Source organism: Colletotrichum tamarilloi, assembly GCF_030869305.1.
Source record: "Colletotrichum tamarilloi strain Tom-12 chromosome Unknown Scaffold_98.1, whole genome shotgun sequence".
Lineage (NCBI taxonomy): Eukaryota > Fungi > Ascomycota > Sordariomycetes > Glomerellales > Glomerellaceae > Colletotrichum > Colletotrichum tamarilloi.
The window spans coordinates 45303-65295 of record NW_026849481.1 but is presented as its reverse complement, the minus strand read 5'-3'; the positions used below and the strand labels follow the sequence as shown (position 1 = coordinate 65295).

Below are 19993 nucleotides of genomic sequence, written 5' to 3'. Positions count from 1 at the left end.
CAGTGCTACCGGCAACGACAAATTGCATCATGTTATTGAACCCGCTCTCTGTGGCGGCTATCCTTGGAGCCCTTTTGGTGTTCTACCTGGCACGCTGCTATTCATCCCCCTTGTGGAGAATCCCCGGGCCAGCACTGTCCAAAATCACCTCAATCGCCCTGAGATGGCACGAGTTCGGCGCAAATCGAACGCTGTACATCCACTCTTTGCACTTGAAGTATGGCCCGGTCGTGCGAATCGCCCCCAATGAAGTTTCATATACGTCTTATGAGGCTGTCAAGGAGATTTACGGATCACTCGGAAGTGGTTATGACAAGCATCGTTTCTACAACCTCTTCAAGGTTTTCGGGCGCAGGTAAGTGCCGATATTACATGGAAAATCCCAAGATGGCGCTGACCGTGAGTTTTGCGCTCGTGATTTAGAACCATGTTTTCAACCCTTGTGAAGGGCGATGTAAGTTACCCAGCTTTATGACTTGTCTGAGACAGAAAATCTAACTTTTACTCAGCACGCGAAGCGCAAGCGTATCATTGCCGACCGCTATGCTAATAGCAATGTGGTGAAGCCCATAGCGCTGAGCGGTATTGAGAAGCGTGCGGAAGAGTTTGTCAGGCAGTGTGCTGATGCAGCAAGTAGAAGTGTGAATGTCTATGTAAGTTCAAATCTTCAAGCACGAAGAAGTGGCGGCGAGTCCTGTATCAGTAACACTGACACTATTGTCCCTGATCACCAGGTCAAGCTTCATTCTTACGCCTGTGACTGTGTAACCCATCACTTGTTCCACCCTTACGGAACCAATAGTCTCCAGAAACAAGAAGACACGGACATGATGGAGCAAGTCACGACGGACGATAGTCTACGAAGTAAGGTTGCCCGAGTTTATGTGCAGTGGGTGCTTGCTAACCCTCAACTTACTAACCAGACCGCCTTATCCAGCATCACTACCCCGTCTTCTACCAGTACTTCTCTAAGATTCTTGACTTGTTCTTCGATCCACGAACCACTCCCCTTGCTAAGGATTTCGTTATTGGTGCTACCTCCAAAATTGATCCCGCGCCGTTCACCCTGTTAAGCCGCCTTCAAGACAAGAGGGAAAGCGGCAGTAGCGTCAATCAGATGGACGCCATTGACATCGCCGCGGAATGTACGGATCACATGGTAGCTGGCATCGATACAACGGGTGATTCGCTGTGTTTCTTGTTGTGGGAACTGTCACAGCCGGCATCTCTCGAGATTCAACGGAAACTCCGGGAGGAGATTCGAGAGAATCCAGACGCCTCTTTTGACAAGCTTTCTTACCTTGACGCCGTGGTTCAAGAAGGCCTCCGATGCTATCCTGCGATTCCAATGTCCCTACCTCGCGTGATCCCACCGGGAGGGAAGACCGTCGATGGCTACTTTGTTTCCGAGGGTACCATCGTGAGCAGCCAGGCCTACTCGGTTCACCGCAACAACGATGCAGTCTTCCCCAACCCTGACACCTTCAACCCTGAACGCTGGCTATCCCCCACCGGAGAAGCCGAGAGGAAGAGACACATGTTTGCTTTTGCTCATGGTGGAAGAGGCTGTGTCGGAAAACAGTAAGGACTTACACTACCTTCCCACAGACTATGGGCGCGAGCTTATGCTAATCCCGAAACAGCCTTGCGTTAGCAGAGATGAAGATTTTACTCCGTGGCATATACGAACGATATTCCACTGTACCAGATCCTTCCATCACTCCCGAGAGTATGCGATCTCACGACCAGATCATTTCTGCCCGGCCATACGGACAACGTTGTCTCTTGCGATTCGTTCCTATTGCGAATGAAGAGGCTGTATAAGCGACTGCTGGTCACTCCTCTTTGAACTGACATGACGGGAACATGTTTGAAATCGCGAGATGAGTGACTAATGCTCAAGTTGTGAAGAGGCGGACTGAAGATGATTGTAGTAGCGTTCTGAACAGTTGTTGGTCAGCAGCGCTAGAGCTAGACCCAGCAGAGGTCGTCTCTGTACAAACGGACGCTACAATAAACTTTTTCTAGTACGAGTTGATCACCTCTAGCACGAATCACTTCCAAGCTATCCGTGACCCGTCCACCATTGCTTCGTTACTGAACTGGGATTTCTGCTTATCTTGTCAAGTTCTTGGCGAGACAATCTCTCCTGAAAAGCGACTTTGGGTTTCATCCCTCTGAACGATGCATTTCGTTCAATTTGTATCCGTACTCAAGTCACTTACCCCATTGCGTCGTCAAAACCCGAGGCGGGAGGCGGGGCGTGAACGCAACGGTTGTGAGTCAAATCATCCTTCAAGAGTGGAGTTGGGGTCTGAAAATCACGGGGGCCTTGGCCACCGGGAAATCCCACCGAGTCAGTGTCGGCATTTCATTGGAACCTTATTCATTGCTGGCGCTGTTGCCATGGATGGTGCAAATTGCGTAGGATCTCTTTTCAGCGTCGGTACTTTTGCTTCATGGCTCACGGCCAAGCGTGACGAAATCCGACTTGATAGTGGATCACCAGTGTCGAAATACAATTCATCACCTTGCGAAAGAGTCTTGAACCGGCGGTGAGGCATAGCTCTGAAGGCAGCGTACAGAGGTTCAAAATCCAGCTGCTCAGCGAAATATATCGCGCATTCAATGCGAGAGCGAGCGCCTTTGATCAAAAGTTTGAGAAAGACTTCTCGTGGCTATTCACAATAATGAGTTGACGTGACGATGTGAAAGCTTGTCTCGGACGGAGAATTGCGCTCGCGAGGCCGGCGGAAATAGCGGGCGCATGCAAAGGTTTTTACAATGAGTTCAGGCTCATTTTACACAGCCCACCTTGGTCGCGAACTAGTAAATTGGCATTTCTTTCTCTAGCTGTCACTCAGCCCTGGTCAATCAAAGCGTTGAACTCTAAGAGAGAGCATCTTGACCCAATCCTTGCTCAATATGGTTGTGATCCACCGGACGGTCCGGGATGCAGTGCCTTTCGAAGCACACAAGCATGGCCAACATGCTGCAACGGGACCATAATGTAGTCTGTATCTCGACCAGGGCAAACGATATGAGAAAGACGATCAATTCAGTAGAGGCAGGATTGTACTCCGTACGCAGTAGTCCGCAGAGTCCGGGCCCGGCCTCGGACTCAGAAGATGTTCGTCTGTTAATGTGGAGCCCGTTATTCAGAGTTCGTGCTCTTTAATCAATTTGACTTCATTACCTCTTTGAGTCAAACTCTCCTTGGTGATTGGCCTTGGCTCTCAACTTTACCGGACCGCCGGGCTCGGTCGGCACCTTTTGCCTTGGAATACGGCATGTACGGATATATAGCTTCTATAGTCGCCACGCCTTAATAACCCGGTCTTGGAAAGAAGCACATCTCCAGTCACTCCTTTGATTACCTAGTAATTCTTTTTTACACAACTTCTCTTTGCCATGCGTTCTCACCTTTTGTCGCTGTGCGCTTTCAGCGCCACATTAATTAGTGCCGCTCCCTCCGGCCTCGGCTGTTATGACGAGTCCGCCTTCAAACCCGAGGACATCATCCTACGCGACGTTCTCGTTGTCGGAGGTGGAGCTACCGGAACCTACGCCGCCGTCCGTCTTCGGGACCAGAACAAGACCGTCGCCGTCGTAGAACGCGCCGACAAACTCGGAGGCCACGTTAACACCTTCCGCGACCCCGCGACCGGCGCACCTATCGATTACGGCGTGCAGGCATTCATTCAGAATGACCAGACAACACAATTCTTCGAACGCTTCAACGTCCAGCTGAACGCCTCCGCTCTGTCTCCTTTCCCGAGCAAGATTGTCGACTTCAAGACCGGTTTCGTCGTCCCCAACGCCACGGCCGTCGACCCCAATACCCTCGTCGGGCCCCTGGCGAACTACCTTTTCGCCACTCTCAACTTCGACTTCTTGGCTGAAGGCGCCTACGATATCCCCGAGAATGTTCCTGAGGATCTTCTTCTGCCCTTTGGCCAATTCGTCCAGAAGTACAACCTGACCGAGGTTGTCCAAGTCGTCTGGATCTTCGCCCACGGTGTTGGCAACCTTCTCGAGACCCCGACCCTGTATGTCTTGCAGAACTTTGGCCAGCCCCATCTCCTCGGTCTCTCCAGCGGCTACCTGTACGCCCCTGGTGGCAACCAGCAGGTGTACGACAAGGCCGGCGCTTTCCTCGGAAACGACGTCCTGTACTCCAGCACTGTCGTTGCCTCCAAGCGCTCTGATGATGGCGTCAAGGCCGTCGTTGCCACCTCCACGGGCCGCAAGCTCATCAAGGCCAAGAAGCTCCTGATCACCATCCCTCCTACCATCCAGAACCTCGCGCCCTTCGACCTCGACGACTCTGAGACTTCCGTCTTCAACCAGTGGGAGAACGTCCCCTACTACGTTGGTGTCGTCTCTGACTCCGGTCTTCCTGACCTGACCAACTTCCTCAACGTCGATATTACCGCCCCTGATGCCCTCCCCTCCAAGCCCTTTGTCTGGCGCCTGGAGACCGTCGGCGTTCCTGGCTACCAGACCGTCAAGGTCATCGGTGAGGCTGACTCTATCAAGGCCCAGGGCTTGGTCACCGATGCCGTTCGTAAGGTCGGAGCCTCTTCCAACAGCACCTCTGCGACTGGCGGCGAGTTTGCCGCTTGGGAGGAGCACTCCAACCTCCAGCTTCACGTTTCTACGGAGGCTGTCAAGGCCGGTTTCTACCGCGACTTGTACGCTCTTCAGGGAAAGAGAAGCACATACTACACCGGCAACGCTTGGTGCTCTGACTACTCTCCCCTGCTTTGGCAGTTCACTGAGAAGAGAATTCTCCCCTCCCTGTAAAGGAGATTTTGTTCATAGAACAGCGTAATTAGTAATTTGACATACCACTGCTGCGAACACCTTTCTTGGTCTGGTCAAACCAATGAACCTCTATCATTCATCTTTAGTGCTATCACCCACTGAGCCTTGACACCTGAATAACTTACAGTTTGAGTGACTACTTAGTCTCCAAGAAGAATGTTCTTTGGCTCATGGCTCTTAATGTCACACCGCAACATTATATACGTGAATGGATGCTAGTACGGACATGTGACTAAAAGTTGGCCCCCTGCCATGTTTCTCCGCACGAGTTTCGAATTGAGTAATTAGAGCAGCGCCCCTATAGTATACTCCATTGAGCTCACAGAGATACAAATAGGTCCCTGCCAAACCAGCCTTGAGGATAGGTGCAAGGTCTGAAATCTTCCCGTCAAAAGTTCTAAATAGCTTTTTTCGTCCTGCTTCTTCAATGTTCAATCAGTTTTCAAATCTAACAAGAATGCTCAGTGGAGTTGACCTGATACTCTACTCGTAAGAAAGAACTCAAGATTTGGTCTTATGGTATGCGAATATTGTTGTCTAGGTCCTCTGGTTTATATTGGCATTACAAAACTGACCGAACGTTAGACATAGAATGGCCCTCAAAAAGGGGTGCCCCGTTTATGGATGAGCATCAGATATATGTACACATTAGGGCAAATGAATATATCGGCCAGCTAGTTGACTCTAATGTTTCTAACAAAATGTGCAGTCATAAGATCTTCTATCCTGCTCAACATCGGTTAGTCGCATTCTCCCATGTTTCTGGCCCCGGCGATCCTTCACCAACAGGGGATTTAGTTTAGTAATCCATTCACACACGAGTACCGGAGCTTTTTAGTCAACGTGCTCCAGGAATTGCGATTTTGAGGTGGATCAGCTAGAGGGTAGCATTATTGATCTAAATCTAGGCTCTCGTCGCTGATTATCGTCTTCGTGAAATGGGAATTTGTGCACCTTGCCTAGGTAGGGCACTTATGTCGTAGTCACGGTGACCTGGTCGTTCTAGTACACCAGAATAGAAGTTATCACCGTGATACGTCATCGTCAAGCATGGAGGGGCTCTGCTTGAGGCATCGTCGCCACTCGTTCAAGTGAGAGGCTTCAAGACCAAGTGTAGGTCCCAAGCTCTCATCTTCCCACCTTTGAGACATGTGTGGGGTGGTCGAGGCCCTTGCTGTATTTTGGAGCACCGTATCAATGCTGCAGTGGTCACATTGTTATGCCTTAAGCACAAGCCTACTACGCCCCTCTAGAGATCTTTGGATTAGCACCAACCCCAACTTTACAGACTCTAACGGCGAGAGGGAGAACTCAATGCTCAAAGCAACGAATTGCTCACATTGCAGAACAGAGCACTCGGCATTCAAAAGAAACATCAATCCTGTTCCAAGAAATTGGACACCCAGTCCAAGAGGCCATAGGAGACGCCGAGTTTCATGATGGCACTCGACTAAGCCTGTTCCTGCAGCCTGGGAAAACCTTAAGGCTGAAGTGATCTTGGCAGTCGGCCTGTCTCCGAGAGGTCGGCCTCTGATTTTACCATTAGTTGGCGGCGCTGCGGACAGTCCCGCCCCCCGGACTCCGTGAACCGGCCGAGGTGGTGTTGTGGGGAGCTTCAAAAGCCACGACCAATAGAAATACCGATGCCGGCCTTCGGGGAGTTTTCATTGGTTTTTTCCATCAACGCATGAAAGGCGCGCCTAATCCATGAAGCATCAAGTCGCAAATACACCGCTGCCAAGGCCCCCTGTCAGAAGGTTGGGGGCTGGGTTAAGCTTGGTCACCAATAATTCCACGATCCGCCGGCGGCCTATTCCCCGAACGAGCCTATTTGGGAGGTGGGCAGCGGTCTAGAATGGCTGCTCGAGTCAGTGAGCATACTTTCTTTAGCAACCTGTCAGCAGTTTTGGGTGTAAGCGAGGAAGCACGCTGTTTCAGTCCAAGCCCGCAAACTCCGACAGAAACAACCAATAAATTGTTTCGGGTGGCCTTTGATAGGAAACCTCAGAAAATAGACAGACTTTCTCTAGCGGCTATGATTTGATGATTTGACTGTAAGTAGCAAAGGCCTGTTCAGTATGACAAAATATCTCAAGGCAATTATGTCAGAGTAACATGGTCATTCGCATATGCTATCCAACGAATATGTCGATTTATTGAAGAAAACGAAAAGGCAGCCACCACTTTCTTCTCTTAGTTCCACATGGCTCGTGACCCAAAATAGCATGTTTTAAAACCACTTTACAGAATACCACACCATCTCTCATATATGTCGTCCGTTAAGGTCACCAGGTCTGACATATACATAGTCTGAACGGGGGGCTCTCGAGCCATTTAGAGTATCCAGTAGGGCTGGGTGCGTGTGGGGGACGTAACATACACAGAGGGGCAAAGTGCCAAGAAACAATGCATTGAGTGACTGGCCTTGACATGTTCAGCTCTTTACTGCAGAGCCAGGTAGTATGGTTCAGCTCTACAGAGCAGAATTAGGTAGGTAGTATTATCGGCCTTGTTCAGAATGACCGTCCGCCGAGCCGCACCAGCCCAAAATGGCTTTGAGATAGTCTTGGATCAATCAATATGAGGTTCATGGAGCCATCTAACCGAAAGGTGTTCGGACGTCACGAGCAATCGAAACCCGCGCCGAGAGTCCGGTAAGACTAACGACCTTGTCTTCATTGCCTTAGAAGGCCTTCAATAAGACCTTCATACTTTTCCCCTGAATATTCACTGCCCCCAATATGGAGTCTTGAACGTCAAAATCAGACAGGCCTCAATCTCGGAAGGCTTGGTTAAACATCGTGTTCTGGCGACTGGTTGGCCTTGATGCCACCCACGGCCCTCAACTTGGTCAGGCCAACTAAAGACGTCTAGAAGTTTGTTTAATTGCTATTTTCAACGTGAGACGAGGATTATAAATGCTCAGCTCCTTGGCAGATGCTTTGGTGATCTTCAAGATAGTAATCAAGACATCATACAAGCAAAGCATCATCATCATCAGATATTCGAGTATAAAGAGCAAGCCTTCGTCCTTTTCCAAAGCTATCATTTCTTCTTCATTCATCGCATCAATTTCCTTCCTTTCACTCAGACTCAACTTTCATTCGCTTTACAGCACACCCACATTCACTTTTCATTCATTTGATTCCTTAACTTTCACAATGGTTTCTTTCAAGGTCTCCAACATCCTGGCCCTCGCTGCCGCCGTTGCAGCCGCGCCTACTGAGCTCCTTCAGTCCCGCGCCGTTGTGGCTCACGACTCCATCAGCCCCGTCGCCCAGAGAATCCAGACTGGCGGCCTCGGCAAGGTCATCGAGACCTTCAACCCCCTTCTCCACATCGCCCACGGTTGCCAGCCATATCCCGCCGTTGCCGATAACGGTGATACCAGCGGTGGTCTTCAGGATACCGGCAGCTCCACCGGCGGCTGCCGCGATCAGTCTAAGGGTCAAACGTATGCCCGCGCCGGCACAGTCGACGGCAAGACGGTCATCATGTACTCTTGGTACTTTCCCAAGGACCACCCCACCGGCGGTGACGTCGCCGGAGGCCACCGCCACGACTGGGAGAACATTGTCCTCCAGATCGACGACCCAGCCGCGGCTACCCCCAAGATCATCGGCGGAGCTGCCTCCAGCCACAGCGGCTACAGCAAGGCCAACGGCGCTCCGCCCATGGACGGTAACAGCGCCAAGGTTGAATACTTCACCACCTTCCCGACCAACCACGAGCTTCAGTTCACTCAAACCAAGGGCAAGACTTACCCCATCTCCGACTGGGATGCTCTCCCCGCCGCCGCCAAGACCGCTCTTCAGGACACCAACTTTGGAAAGGCTAACGTTCCCTTCAAGGATGGGAGCTTCGAGAGCAAGGTCCGCGAGGCTCTCAAATAGACGGGCATTATATACATGACATAACGGCTTTATGGGCGCTCCATTACGATTTTTACGGATGTGTTCTTTGGTCAACCATTGTTGTAAATTTGGGTTCATTTTTCATTAGCTAGCTATTTCTGATCTATCTTTCCAATACGATGAGTCTGAGTTGTTCTTTCAAAACTTTGCAATGTAACGATTGGCATTGAGTTGTTGTGACATGCTGGACTCTCATACTCTATCGGGAGTACAATGCATGCCAAGTATGCGCTTCGTTGAGTTCTTAAACTCAAATTTCTCTATCTATAATGTTTCAATTTCAAAAAGCGCCTTCGGTTGACGTGTGTAGAGACACTGTTCCGAAATCTTGAAATGCCAGTGTTGATTATCAGAGGCTGGCAAATTGTCAGCAGCTTTTTCTGCCCTCCATTGACTTCATGCGCTGTGCATGAGACACGAGATGGCCCGACCTCTCGGCCTGTATCCACATAACATAGGGAACTTCAGCGCGAAGATCCGTTATCTTGCCGATCTCAGACGGGAGTCGATTGACTTTCCGATGTGTTTGGTTGATCTAAATTCTGCTCACCTTCTCCGTGGACTTTATGCCCAACAGTTGAAACGAATCCTTCAGCTATCCGATGTCGAAGGACCGCAACCTATTTATCTACGTAATGCTCAAAGAAAAATAAATTCGATATTGCAACGACTAGGCTTCAGTATTTCATTTTCATCAATCTTCATAAAATCATGTTGATTTCTGACAATATGACTTCCGGTATCCTCTCTCGGCCTGGGCGAATTGAGCTGGCCTCTATTCCTAGGTAGGTAACTCATTGTAATATCAAACAATCACGGCCAGAAATATACAACTTACGATTCAATCTCTGATCTTTCAATAGCTTCATTAGCCTCACTATTCGTTCATCACAAGATAAGGTAGTTCTTCCGACATGCTGAGCCCAGCTCATACTTTCGGATAACCACAGTCAGCCTGACAATTGATTCAAGGAACTTTGACAACATTACACAGGCTATTTTTGACAATTTCGTACATCAGACATCTCGATACACGAATAATACTGATTGGTCCAGACAATTGAAATTTCGTCGGCTCGGTCTTCATTAATGCCGAGAACATCATTTCCCCATGCCGGGTGAATCTACGTCTTCCGACGAGTCAGTCCCGCCCTTCATCCCATCTTCGGCGGAGACGTTTACTTCCTCTTATTTCTCAACTTCATCACCCATGTTGAAGCACGGATCGATTGCAGCAATTCCTAATTCTATCTCATCATCTCACGGCGTTTCTGAGATGTCAATTAATGGCGTGGTGGCTTACAATGTGGCCGTCTTCGTCAGCACCCTCTTCCTTCTCGAGGCCGGCGCCGACAAGTTCGTGGACAACACGGCCATCGTCGCTCGGCGCACCGGCATCCCGGACACCCTCATCGCCCTAATTACCGCCGGCGCCGAGTGGGAAGAAGTAAGCCCCGCCTCATCCTGACTCTCTTTACATCTTGTCAACCACATCATTCTCTCGGAGAACAGCCTAGACTCACAATACATCTCCAGCTCGTCGTGGTCGTCAGCGCGCTGGCGCAAGGCCGCGCCTCGCTCGCACTGTGCAACATTGTCGGCTCAGCCATCTCCAACATCCTCGGCGCCTTTTCGCTGGGTCTCATTTTCCGCAAGCAAGGGGTCGCGGTGGAGTTTGATCGCAGCGCGCGCATCTACTCGCTGCTGTTGCTCGGTATTACGACTGCTGTCATTCCTATCACGTACTTGCCACGTACGCTCCTTTGGCGGGTCACCGGCATCGTCTTGATTGTTGGATTTGTGGTCTACCTACTATCGATAGGATGGGCAATCAGCCGAGGAACGCTGGTAGCACCAGAAGGTTCAGACAGCGATAGCTCCAGCGATGGAGATGACACTTCATCCAGTTCTTCAGACTCTTCCATTTCTTCTCGGAGAAATAGCCGCGCTCCAGCATCGCAACCTGTACCAGAAACTAACGACACCGACGGCGAGCGACAACCCCTCCTCCGTCCCTCGGACCGATTCCTGCGCCGTCGCCGCGGGCTTACTTACCACATCGCCTACCTCTTCGCCGGCTTCCTCGCGATCTGCCTCTCAGGCTACATCCTCTCCCACGCAGCGACCAACATTGCCGACGCCCTCGGTGCCTCCGAAGTGCTCTTCGGTATTGTCGTCCTCGCCATTGGCACAACCCTGCCGGAGAAGTTCATCGCCGTGCTCAGCGGCCAGCGCGGGCACGGCGGCATCTTGGTTGCTAACACGGTAGGCAGCAACGTCTTCTTGCTGACGCTCTGCCTGGGTATTGTCATGGTTGGCACGGAGGGGGCGTTGGGGAGCGCGGGGAGCGTATCGGACGCCGAGTTGGCTGTTCTATGGGGTAGTACTGCACTATTTACGGGGTCGATGTGGTTGAATAGGACTATTCAGCGGGTGGTGGGTGGTATTATGTTGATTGGATATGTTGGGTTTATTGTTGCGGAGTTTACTGTGTTGCGTAGATCGGGAGATTTGTAGGCTGATCATGGGTAGAGTCGTCTGTAAACATAGTTGTGTCGTGATGATACTTTAGGATGACTGTCCTTATTCTCTTCGTCTGAAGCACGTCAGAATGTGAGGATGAGTCTTCGGAAATTATCTTTCAAAAACAACTACGTCAAACATCTCACTCCAGCCGTGCCTTCATCCATAGATCAGGGGAGATAGAACCACCTTTCTTTGAACCAGCTGTAACTAAATCCTAGCAACGGTCTGCTTCGCTGTCTGGGTACCCAGAGTGGCAACCCATTTGACCGGTCAGTTTTCAACTGGAAGGTGGTGTTCATAATACACGCATTTCAGGCAAAACCTGTCTTGGCATGACCATCGTCACTTACCAAAGGAGCTTTTTCCGCTCCAAGGGGTCATCTGCTCTTTGACCTAGTACTCAGATCCGTTTCATTGGGTAATTCTACACCGCAATGCCATCAAACCTGTTGTTATCCATGACAACAAGGTAGCCTCACCTGGACTCAGTCTGGCGCTTTGCCGTTCCAAAGATCGAGTTCACCCGGCGCACACGTCTACTATGCCGCGCGAAACTGTCACAATCCGACTGTTGCTGGTCTTCTACACTCATAATTGCTATAACTATTCGCCTCTAGCTTAAATGCGGGATGGGTACACTTCAACGTAGCATCGGAACTTTCGATATATGAGGTCCCGGCAAATATCTGCAGGTGAACAACCGGTTGGCATATAGAGATCCTCGTCTTGGCGCCTCCCCATTTCAATTTGAGAACCCCCAACTTGTCCTGAACGTTTTGGCGAATTGCCGTTTGCGGTAGCTTCTAAATGAACCATGATAGATGAATTGTCTCTGGGAATATGAAAGAGGCCATAGGCTAAATCCCCGCAAACTCGGTAGTTGAACGTTACCACCAGCTCAATCCCGCATACTCGCTTGGCCGGCGTGAGCCGTAATGCTAATTGCGTTTAAGGATCTGACAGCCATGTCTTGAGTCTCCATAATTTTGAGTATAAATAGAGTGTTCAAGCGTCTTGAGACAGATGATAAAAAGCCTTCACCAAAACCACAAGCCATGAAGTCCATCATCATCGCAGCCACCATCTCAGGCGCCCTCGCCTCCCTCAACTGTACGGCCACAGCCGAAGTCAAAACCTACTGCTGCCCGGACACCAAGTCCGAGCTCGTCAAGACTGGGCCCGCTGGTACCCTCATCATGATGGGCTGCGCTGCCGACAACACCAATAAGTACATCATAGTCTTCCTGACCTTGGCTCAATAGCTCTGAGATTACTGATGAGAAAATAAGGAATTGGTATTGGAACTACAACGGCCTCTACACGGCCTACTCGACCCAGTTCAAAGATTGCTACCTTAACACCATCCCTTTCAACGACCTCAAGGGTAAGCCCAACCAGATTCCTACGAATTCAATGCCTACATCCTCATATGTCCTAAAACATGCTGTTTGCTAACGATACTCACAATGACACAGTTCTCCCCGATTGCAAGGACGATACATACGTTCTCGACCTCACCCGCGGCAAGTCTGGACCCCTCGACAAGTGTAACCCCAACTGCGTCAGCCAGAACAAGTTCCCGGCCAACACCTATTTTGGCGACCGGCAGAAGGAGACCAACATGGCGTCTGATTTTCCGCGTCCCAATCCGAGCCCAGGATGGCCTGGGGTTCGTAGAGGGCGCAGAGTCTAGACTTCGACCCCTTTCAGTAATGAGGCGGAAGACCTCGAGTTCGATGTTGCGAGATGTGAGGTCACGAAATGAAATTGCAACGAGATTTGTACTTTCTTTTAGTTAAGGTAGCAGCGATATTGTGAAATTCAATTATAGTCGATCTTGCAGACCATCCAGTCTCTGATCCAAGTAAAGCAATGTCCAAAGACGGGGAATATCCAAGTATAAATAGTCAACGCCGTACCGTTGCGGTCAATCCAAACTCAAAAGGTATCAAAGATATAACGTCAAAAAAACCCATAACCTAACCCCTACCATTAATGAGCCGTCGAACTCTCCCCTCCCCCATGATGCCCCGGCTTCAGCATCCTCTTCAGACTACTCGGGTCCTCCAACGCATCAAGCGCCTTCTGCGTCGTACTCTTGACCGGCTCGCCATCATATCCCGCCTGGTCCATGTGCTCCAGCGCGCTCTCGTTGGAGCTGAGCGAGCTCGAGCTGGGACTCCGCGCCACCATGTTGATCATCTTGCCCTCCTTCTTCTTGGCCTCGACCTGCTCCTTCTTGAGCTTCTGCAGCTTCTCGTCCTCGCAGTGCATCACCACGATGCCCAGCCCGGGGAAGTTTGCCTCGAGGAATTCTTTGAGTTTGGGGAGGATCGACTTGTCTGGTCGGTAGGTGCCCGAGTCGTTATCGATGTAGAGCTGGTAGTACGACGGATTATGCGGCGGGTGCTCGTTCGGCGGGCCGTTGGGCAGCTCCTCCGTCGGGTGCGTCCGCTCAGGCGGGTCCGCCTCCTCCGACGCATCGGGCTTCTCGAGCCGCCGAATGAAGAACTCGCCCGAGCAGGCGATGTACGTCTCGACGTCGCTGTGCATGGTATGCTTGCTAAGCATGTCGATGCTAAACTCCTTACCCGTCTCCGTAAACCGGAACATGCCGTCGAGGGTCAGCACGTAGGTGAAGATGCGGCCGCCCTGGTCAAAGTGGACGAGCTTGAGGAACTGCAGCGCGGCCTCCTCGGAGCGGGCCTTGAAGACGCCGTACTCTGTCGAGCTGTCAAAGTTGTAGACGCGGCTGTGCTGCTTGTGCAGGGCCTTGTTGAGGATGCGGCCGCGCAGGCCGCTCTTTGCGAACATGAGGCCGATCATGGGGCGGAACTCGACGTAGCGGTGGTAGAGTTCGGGAGGGACGGGTCCTGAGAGCTGCATCTCGTTCGATTGGAAGCTGTGACGGCGTGTTAATAACGTGTTTGGCAGGACGGTGTCGGGAGATGGAACCTACTCGTATTTCTGTGTCTTGTTGTCTTTCTCCTTGTTTTCTGCTTCATCGAACAAGTCGGACCGAGCATCATTCTCCTCGTCCCGGTTGACCTTGATACCAGTAAGACGGCCAATCATGGGACTAAAGTGCTTAAAGTAGGTGGTCGGCCCGAGTGTGCACATCTGCGCGTGCGGCGGGTCAGACTGTCCTAGGAGCTCCATACTAATCCACAGCCTGGGGGACATATCAACGCGCGGGTCAAAGTGGCTGGTGATGGCCTTGACAAAGTAAGCCCGCTTGCTTCCCATGCGCTTCTTGGCCGTGAACTCCTGGCCGGGGCGTGGATACCCCTTCCAGTCCGGACCGACGCGGGGCACCCTGACGGTGACGTTGCCGAGACGGTCGTCGTGGTCGGGCCAGTCCTCATCATAGAGGCGGCATTTGAGGATGAAGCCGTCGGCGGGGACGTTGGCCACCACCCACTCGGTGTCCCATACGGGCTCCGTCGTCTTGCGGATGGTCTGGGTGCGGAGGGTGAGGTCCGGGTCCTCCTTGTGGCGCTTCGGGACGGCGGCGCGGAGGGTGACGTGGATAAAAGGGTCGGAGGACTGGGTGCCAATGTCGGCGGCGGGGAGGTTGCTCGCCTTGTGGAAGATGAATCGCACGGTGTAGCCGGGAGGCGCGTCGGGTAAGGGTGTCGGGTCGAAGCCGCCAGAGGGCTTGGTCTTGTCCTTGACCTTTTCTTTGCCCTCGGAGTAGAGGCCCTTGAGATCGCTAGAGTGGTGATGGGGCTCCTCGTGGGGCGGCTTGTGACCGTTAGCATCCGGGTTCTGTACGCCCTCGATCTTGTTCTCGAGGGCTGCTCCCTCTCCGTGCTTGGGCTCATGTTCGTTGGTTGGCGGCCCACCGTTTGTTGTTGTGGCTGATGGGACTGTGCCATCATTGATCTGCTCGCTAGCGGCGGCCGGCGCGCCGTTGGGCGAGGATGAAGGTGACGAGTGCCCGTTCAGGTCCGGCGCATCGTGGGTGGTGGCATTGCCGTTGAGGGCCGCCGGGGAGTGAGTTGTGCCATTGGGTGCGTGGCCGTTTGTCGAGGGACCGTCGGCTGCGGTGCCATTCACCGTGTGACCGTTGAGGTTCCCAATCGGCTCAGAGGTTGTTGCTGTTGTTGTCGCAGGCTGGGCGGCGCCGAGATCTGTTGGTGGCGCCGAAGTTGTGGCCGTGGTGGTGGAAGTTTCGGCGGCGGCAGAGGTGGACGGGTCGGCGGAATGTGGGTGCCCGTTGGGCCTTTGTTCGTCGGCGGCCGACATGGTGCGGATGGTGGTTATAGTGCGCGATTGAAACAAGAAATACTTTGATTGGAATTACGGGAAAATGTCTGCGATCGCGACACAGACAGCGACAGCAGCGACGGCGATGGTGGCTTGAAATGCGCCCGTCGGGGGGGCCGGAGAGAGGCGTTGGGAACCCCGGCAAGTGTTGGCTTGCGGAAGAGACAAGTCCCTGTGTCTTTCTCTCTCGTGTATCTCAATTTCTTAGGATCTGTAGGGCGCAGATGGAGCGAACAGAATAGCGCCAGATCCTGTCAGAAAAACCCTGCAGCGCCGTGGTGGCCGTTGCCAAGACCCGAGAGTGTCGATCCCCCCGAATCGTGGAGGGGCAGCGCGCTGCTGTGTCTTTCTTCAGTGCGAGTGCGAGCTCTCAGTCACTCTGTCTCTCTCTCAAAGCTGGGCTAAGCTTCACTTCACTTCTACGATGAGCTTGAGCTTGAACCGGGAACTGAGTTTGGGTTTGGAGAGCTGTGTCCAATGATGTCTTTGGGAGGAATCACCAAAAGCTTGGCATGGGGTCCGTGGTGTCCGCTTGCAAACGAAACGAAGCTTTGGCGGCGGGCGGGAGGAACGTTGGTTTGTTGAAGAAGATGCGCTGGCCGAGGTGACAAGGGGATTCGAGGTACTAGGTAGGTAAGGTAAGGTGGATGGCGCTTATTCGTCTGTTGTGTTTGAAGGAGAAGTATCTATGCTGACGGCCAAGGGGGTAACCAAAAGAACAAGATATGACGATGGCAGGAGAGAGTTGTTTGGAGGAAGGAAAAAGAGAAAAGAAGCCTTGAAATGGGAGGTAACCGGATGGAGCGAGAAGGAAGAGAAAGACTCAGTCAGACCAGACCACTGACCAGACCACTGACCAGACAGACAAGACGATGCGAGGGGCTGGGGGGGTAACAGAGACGGGGTCCGAGGGAAATCACAGGCCGCAGTCCAAACCATCAAAATTGCCCTCTTTTGGGTTAGACGTGATCCTTGACTCTTGCGCGAGCTAGCTAGCTACTCCGTTCGTGTAGGCATAGTACGAATAGAGACTAGGACTCTTTGCGAAAAACAAGGGACCCTGCCCCCTGTTCATATCCTCAGCCTCTGTTCCCCTGTACAGATAGATCATCATTAGAGGCATGGCATGGGTACTGAGTAAAGGAAAAGAGAGAGAGAGAGAGAGAAACCGAGCCAACATCTCAGCATAGTGAGCACCTACACACCCACTCAGCATCACACAATACGAAAAGAATAAGATACGGAACCATAGAACGCAGCAAGATCAACAAAGCGTCGCAAGCAACATGCAACTCGCGCCTGCGCCTGACGTCATGGCCCCCTCCAAGATTTGGCGTCGAGGGTGCGGCTAGAAGATGCCGAAGCCGGGGTCATGCTGCTCAGCTTGAGCCAATTGCCATCCTAATTTCGAGCCCCCATTCCGGCCATCAGCAAGCATAAGTTCCTTGAGCCTTGAGCCTTTAGCCTTGAAGTACCGCTAAGGTAAAGTACAGTAAGCTCTCATGCGCCATAGCCGGCCATGTCCGGGATGCTGCCGCCAGCACTCGCAGCGTTTCACCATCACGAGCCTTTTCCAACTTTGCCTTTTCTTATTACCCTACAGTAAACCTGCAAGACTTGGTAAACATTGTGCCGCTCCCCTTGCATGACAGGTGCTGCAGTCGCCAGTGAGCGCCCACCGGGACCACCAGTACGTAAGAAGACCAGCATCTGCGCAAATCTTATGTGGAGAGATGATGGCAACAACCAAGATAAGGTGAACAAGCGTGACACAAGGTCTCACCAGCTTGCCGACCATCCGGCTTCCCGTCTTCTTTTTTTTTTTTGTCTCTTTTTTCTGAGTCCTGCCAAGATTTAAGGTAGGACCACTTGATTAGCTGATCTGCCGCCTGGGGCCTTCCGCTGCATTCCCGTCTCCGGCACACTCCGTTCCGATTGTCTCGGCGCTGCTCCACTGAAACTCGGCCAGGCCACTCCGCTCCGCTCCGGGTTCTTGTTGACACCGACACTCCAGAAAGCATGCTGATTGAGACGCCTACAAACGCTGAAGATTGCTTTGAGCATTTATTCTTCACTTTCTTGATGTTGTCTCATCCATTCATGAGCTCAAATGGCGAGACGTCCCAACAAATCCATCTCATGTCAAATTGGCCAATTGCAAGTTGGATGGCGCATCAGTACATTGCTATAGTACTTGTACCCTCAATAGAATATCGCAACATCAGGATCATAAAGGCATCTTAAATCTACTCTGACAGGCCTCATGTTATCAGCTCAATAAAGCAGATATCATGATCATCTTTGACTCACTCCAAGACACCATTTCTTTCTAGCCCAGACTCGAACCTTCGAGGTCATGTCCACTTTTCTTCAACATGATGTGCCCTGATCTCTTTCAACTCACCTTCGTACCTGGAAAGGACTTGACCATTCGATTCCCTTTCAGGTGAAGAGAATCTCTATCTTGCCCCATCCAACTATTCCTCTCTACCAATTTTCCTTGCGGGATCTTACACTCATTTCCCTAGCCCTGTCCAGAGTTGCTCACCCTATTAATACAGCAATTCACGAACAAGCAAGTGATAATGGCAGGTCTCACCAATGGGAATAAGCTTACAACTATCTTTGAAAGCCGTTACCCAGATCAATCTCATTCCAAACTTATAGCCCTTTCCCTAGTCCGGGCCCGACGGTGCCAATGATGAACCTCCGGGAGATGGAAATTTCCCTCTTTCTCCCGGGCCCGTCCCATCCATAAGGTATATCGCTGCCTGACAACCATCTCTGAAAGCTGCCATTCTTTGAGACCATTCTTCTCAAGTTGGCCTTGCGGTGTCTCAATATCAAGCCTAACTATTACTTTCACTGCCTAGTAATAGTTTCCGGGAGCTCCCTCTCTCATCGGAACCCTTCTACCCGCCTCGCGCTCACTTTAGACCATACCCTAAGATAATTTTCACTGCCTGATGATGTCTGGCAACAGCTCTCCAAGCTCCCACCATTCGAAGTGCCTTGCCCCCATGTGTTTTTCACTGCCTGCACACCCTCATCAAGACTGCTCTGCTTACACAAAGCCTCATGATGCACTTTATGGATTTGAGAGGAATCGAATTTCCTTGTCAGTCATGACCGCCTCACTATAGCCTCGGAAAGCCTTCTTTCTCATCAATTGTTGTCCTTTATGGCAGTCTATCCCTCGATCTTGCTCATGATATGATTGGTAACCTGGCAGCCGCCTGCGAAATGATCTCTGCCTGTCATGGGAATAGGTCTTCCTGCACCGAACAAGTCCTCAAATCGGCTTCAGGATAAGGCATGGCAGATCAGCCACTTGCTCTCGACCCACTGCATATCTAATGTGATTTCTCACGGCCTGGCAACAGTCCTGTCTGGCTCACATTCTTGAGGATCACTCGGCCCTCCCACTTCTCACCCTGTAAGGCTATGCTACCTATGCTTAATGATGCTATTCACTGCCTTGGACCAGCCTTTGGAAGCTCTCGCCCTCTGCGTTCTCCTAAATCTTATCCTATTTCTCATGCTGTCTTTCTCTCCCCATTTATCGTGCTGCCTTCTCGTGCCCCTTTTCCGTACTGCCTTTCCTGTACTGGAATCTTCTCGCGCTGTCTTTCTTGTCCTGCCTCTCTGATATTATCTCTCTCTTGTGCTATTTCTCTCACTTACGATGTTATCCTTATGATATCTCTCTTATGCTGTCTCTCTTGTGTTATCTCTCTTGTGCGGTCTCGCTTATACTATCTCTCTTATACTATCTCTTCCTCCTAGTCCCTCTGTTGCTACCTTTTATATACTACGTCATTGATATCGTCTCTCTCCTTAACTTCAATTCTCTCTCTTGCGTTATTTCTCTAGTGTTATCTTAATCTCCCGTGCTGCCTCTCTCTATTATAGTGTCTCTTCCTCTAGTCCCGTACTTATCTCTCCTTTTTACGCTATATCTCTCTCCTATGGTATCTCTTTCTCTTATACTACCTCTCTTTCTTTTACTATCTCTATCTCCCGTACTGCCTGTCTCTCTTATAGTACCTTTCTCTATTGTGTTACCTCTTTCTCTTATAGTGTCTTTCTCTCTCGTGATATCTTAGTCTACTATATTGCCTCTTTCTCTAATACTATCTCTTTCTCTAATGCTATTTCTCTCTCCTGTGCTGCCTCTCTCTCCTGTGCTGCCTCTCTCTCCTGTGCTGCCTCTCTCTCCCGTGCTGCCTCTCTCTCTCGTGCTGCCTCTGTCTCCCGTGCTGCCTTTCTCGTCCACCCCTCTTCCCTTCCTAGCTCCCGCCCCTTTCGATCTCGCCCTATCCCGTAGCCCATGATATTATCCACAACGAATACGGCGAGAGCTAGGCGGGGCGAGCGGTCATAAAGGGCTTTCTTTCCCCTTCAGCCTTGTCAACAAAACTTCTCCTCCACATCCACATCAAAAAAGTCCATTCAAG

General features: G+C 51.3%; 6 protein-coding genes across 6 annotated transcripts; 5 read left to right on the top strand and 1 right to left on the bottom strand.

Moving 5' to 3' along the window:
• Nucleotides 1-29: 29 nt before the first annotated feature.
• On the top strand, nt 30-1824 carry CTAM01_13542 (cytochrome P450; the record flags this gene model as incomplete). The annotated part of the gene is made up of 6 exons (XM_060529545.1): nt 30-355; nt 424-454; nt 510-653; nt 735-864; nt 924-1581; nt 1644-1824. 6 exons carry the CDS (start codon nt 30-32, stop codon nt 1822-1824), a joined length of 1470 nt encoding a protein of 489 aa, XP_060375885.1.
• Nucleotides 1825-3411: 1587 nt separating this feature from the next.
• Nucleotides 3412-4806, top strand: CTAM01_13541 (FAD dependent oxidoreductase; the record flags this gene model as incomplete). Its single annotated transcript, XM_060529544.1, has 1 exon — nt 3412-4806. One exon carries the CDS (start codon nt 3412-3414, stop codon nt 4804-4806), a length of 1395 nt encoding a protein of 464 aa, XP_060375884.1.
• A 3182-nt stretch (nt 4807-7988) lies between these two features.
• CTAM01_13540 (necrosis- and ethylene-inducing protein) lies at nt 7989-8720 on the top strand (the record flags this gene model as incomplete). The annotated part of the gene is made up of 1 exon (XM_060529543.1): nt 7989-8720. One exon carries the CDS (start codon nt 7989-7991, stop codon nt 8718-8720), a length of 732 nt encoding a protein of 243 aa, XP_060375883.1.
• A 1132-nt stretch (nt 8721-9852) lies between these two features.
• Nucleotides 9853-11258, top strand: CTAM01_13539 (uncharacterized protein; the record flags this gene model as incomplete). The annotated part of the gene is made up of 2 exons (XM_060529542.1): nt 9853-10188; nt 10278-11258. The coding sequence occupies 2 exons, from the start codon at nt 9853-9855 to the stop codon at nt 11256-11258; spliced, it is 1317 nt and encodes a 438-aa protein (XP_060375882.1).
• Nucleotides 11259-12322: 1064 nt separating this feature from the next.
• On the top strand, nt 12323-12960 carry CTAM01_13538 (uncharacterized protein; the record flags this gene model as incomplete). The annotated part of the gene is made up of 3 exons (XM_060529541.1): nt 12323-12495; nt 12557-12651; nt 12743-12960. 3 exons carry the CDS (start codon nt 12323-12325, stop codon nt 12958-12960), a joined length of 486 nt encoding a protein of 161 aa, XP_060375881.1.
• A 299-nt stretch (nt 12961-13259) lies between these two features.
• CTAM01_13537 (C2 domain-containing protein) lies at nt 13260-15515 on the bottom strand (the record flags this gene model as incomplete). The annotated part of the gene is made up of 2 exons (XM_060529540.1): nt 13260-14169; nt 14227-15515. The coding sequence occupies 2 exons, from the start codon at nt 15513-15515 to the stop codon at nt 13260-13262; spliced, it is 2199 nt and encodes a 732-aa protein (XP_060375880.1).
• Between the last annotated feature and the right edge of the window lie 4478 nt (nt 15516-19993).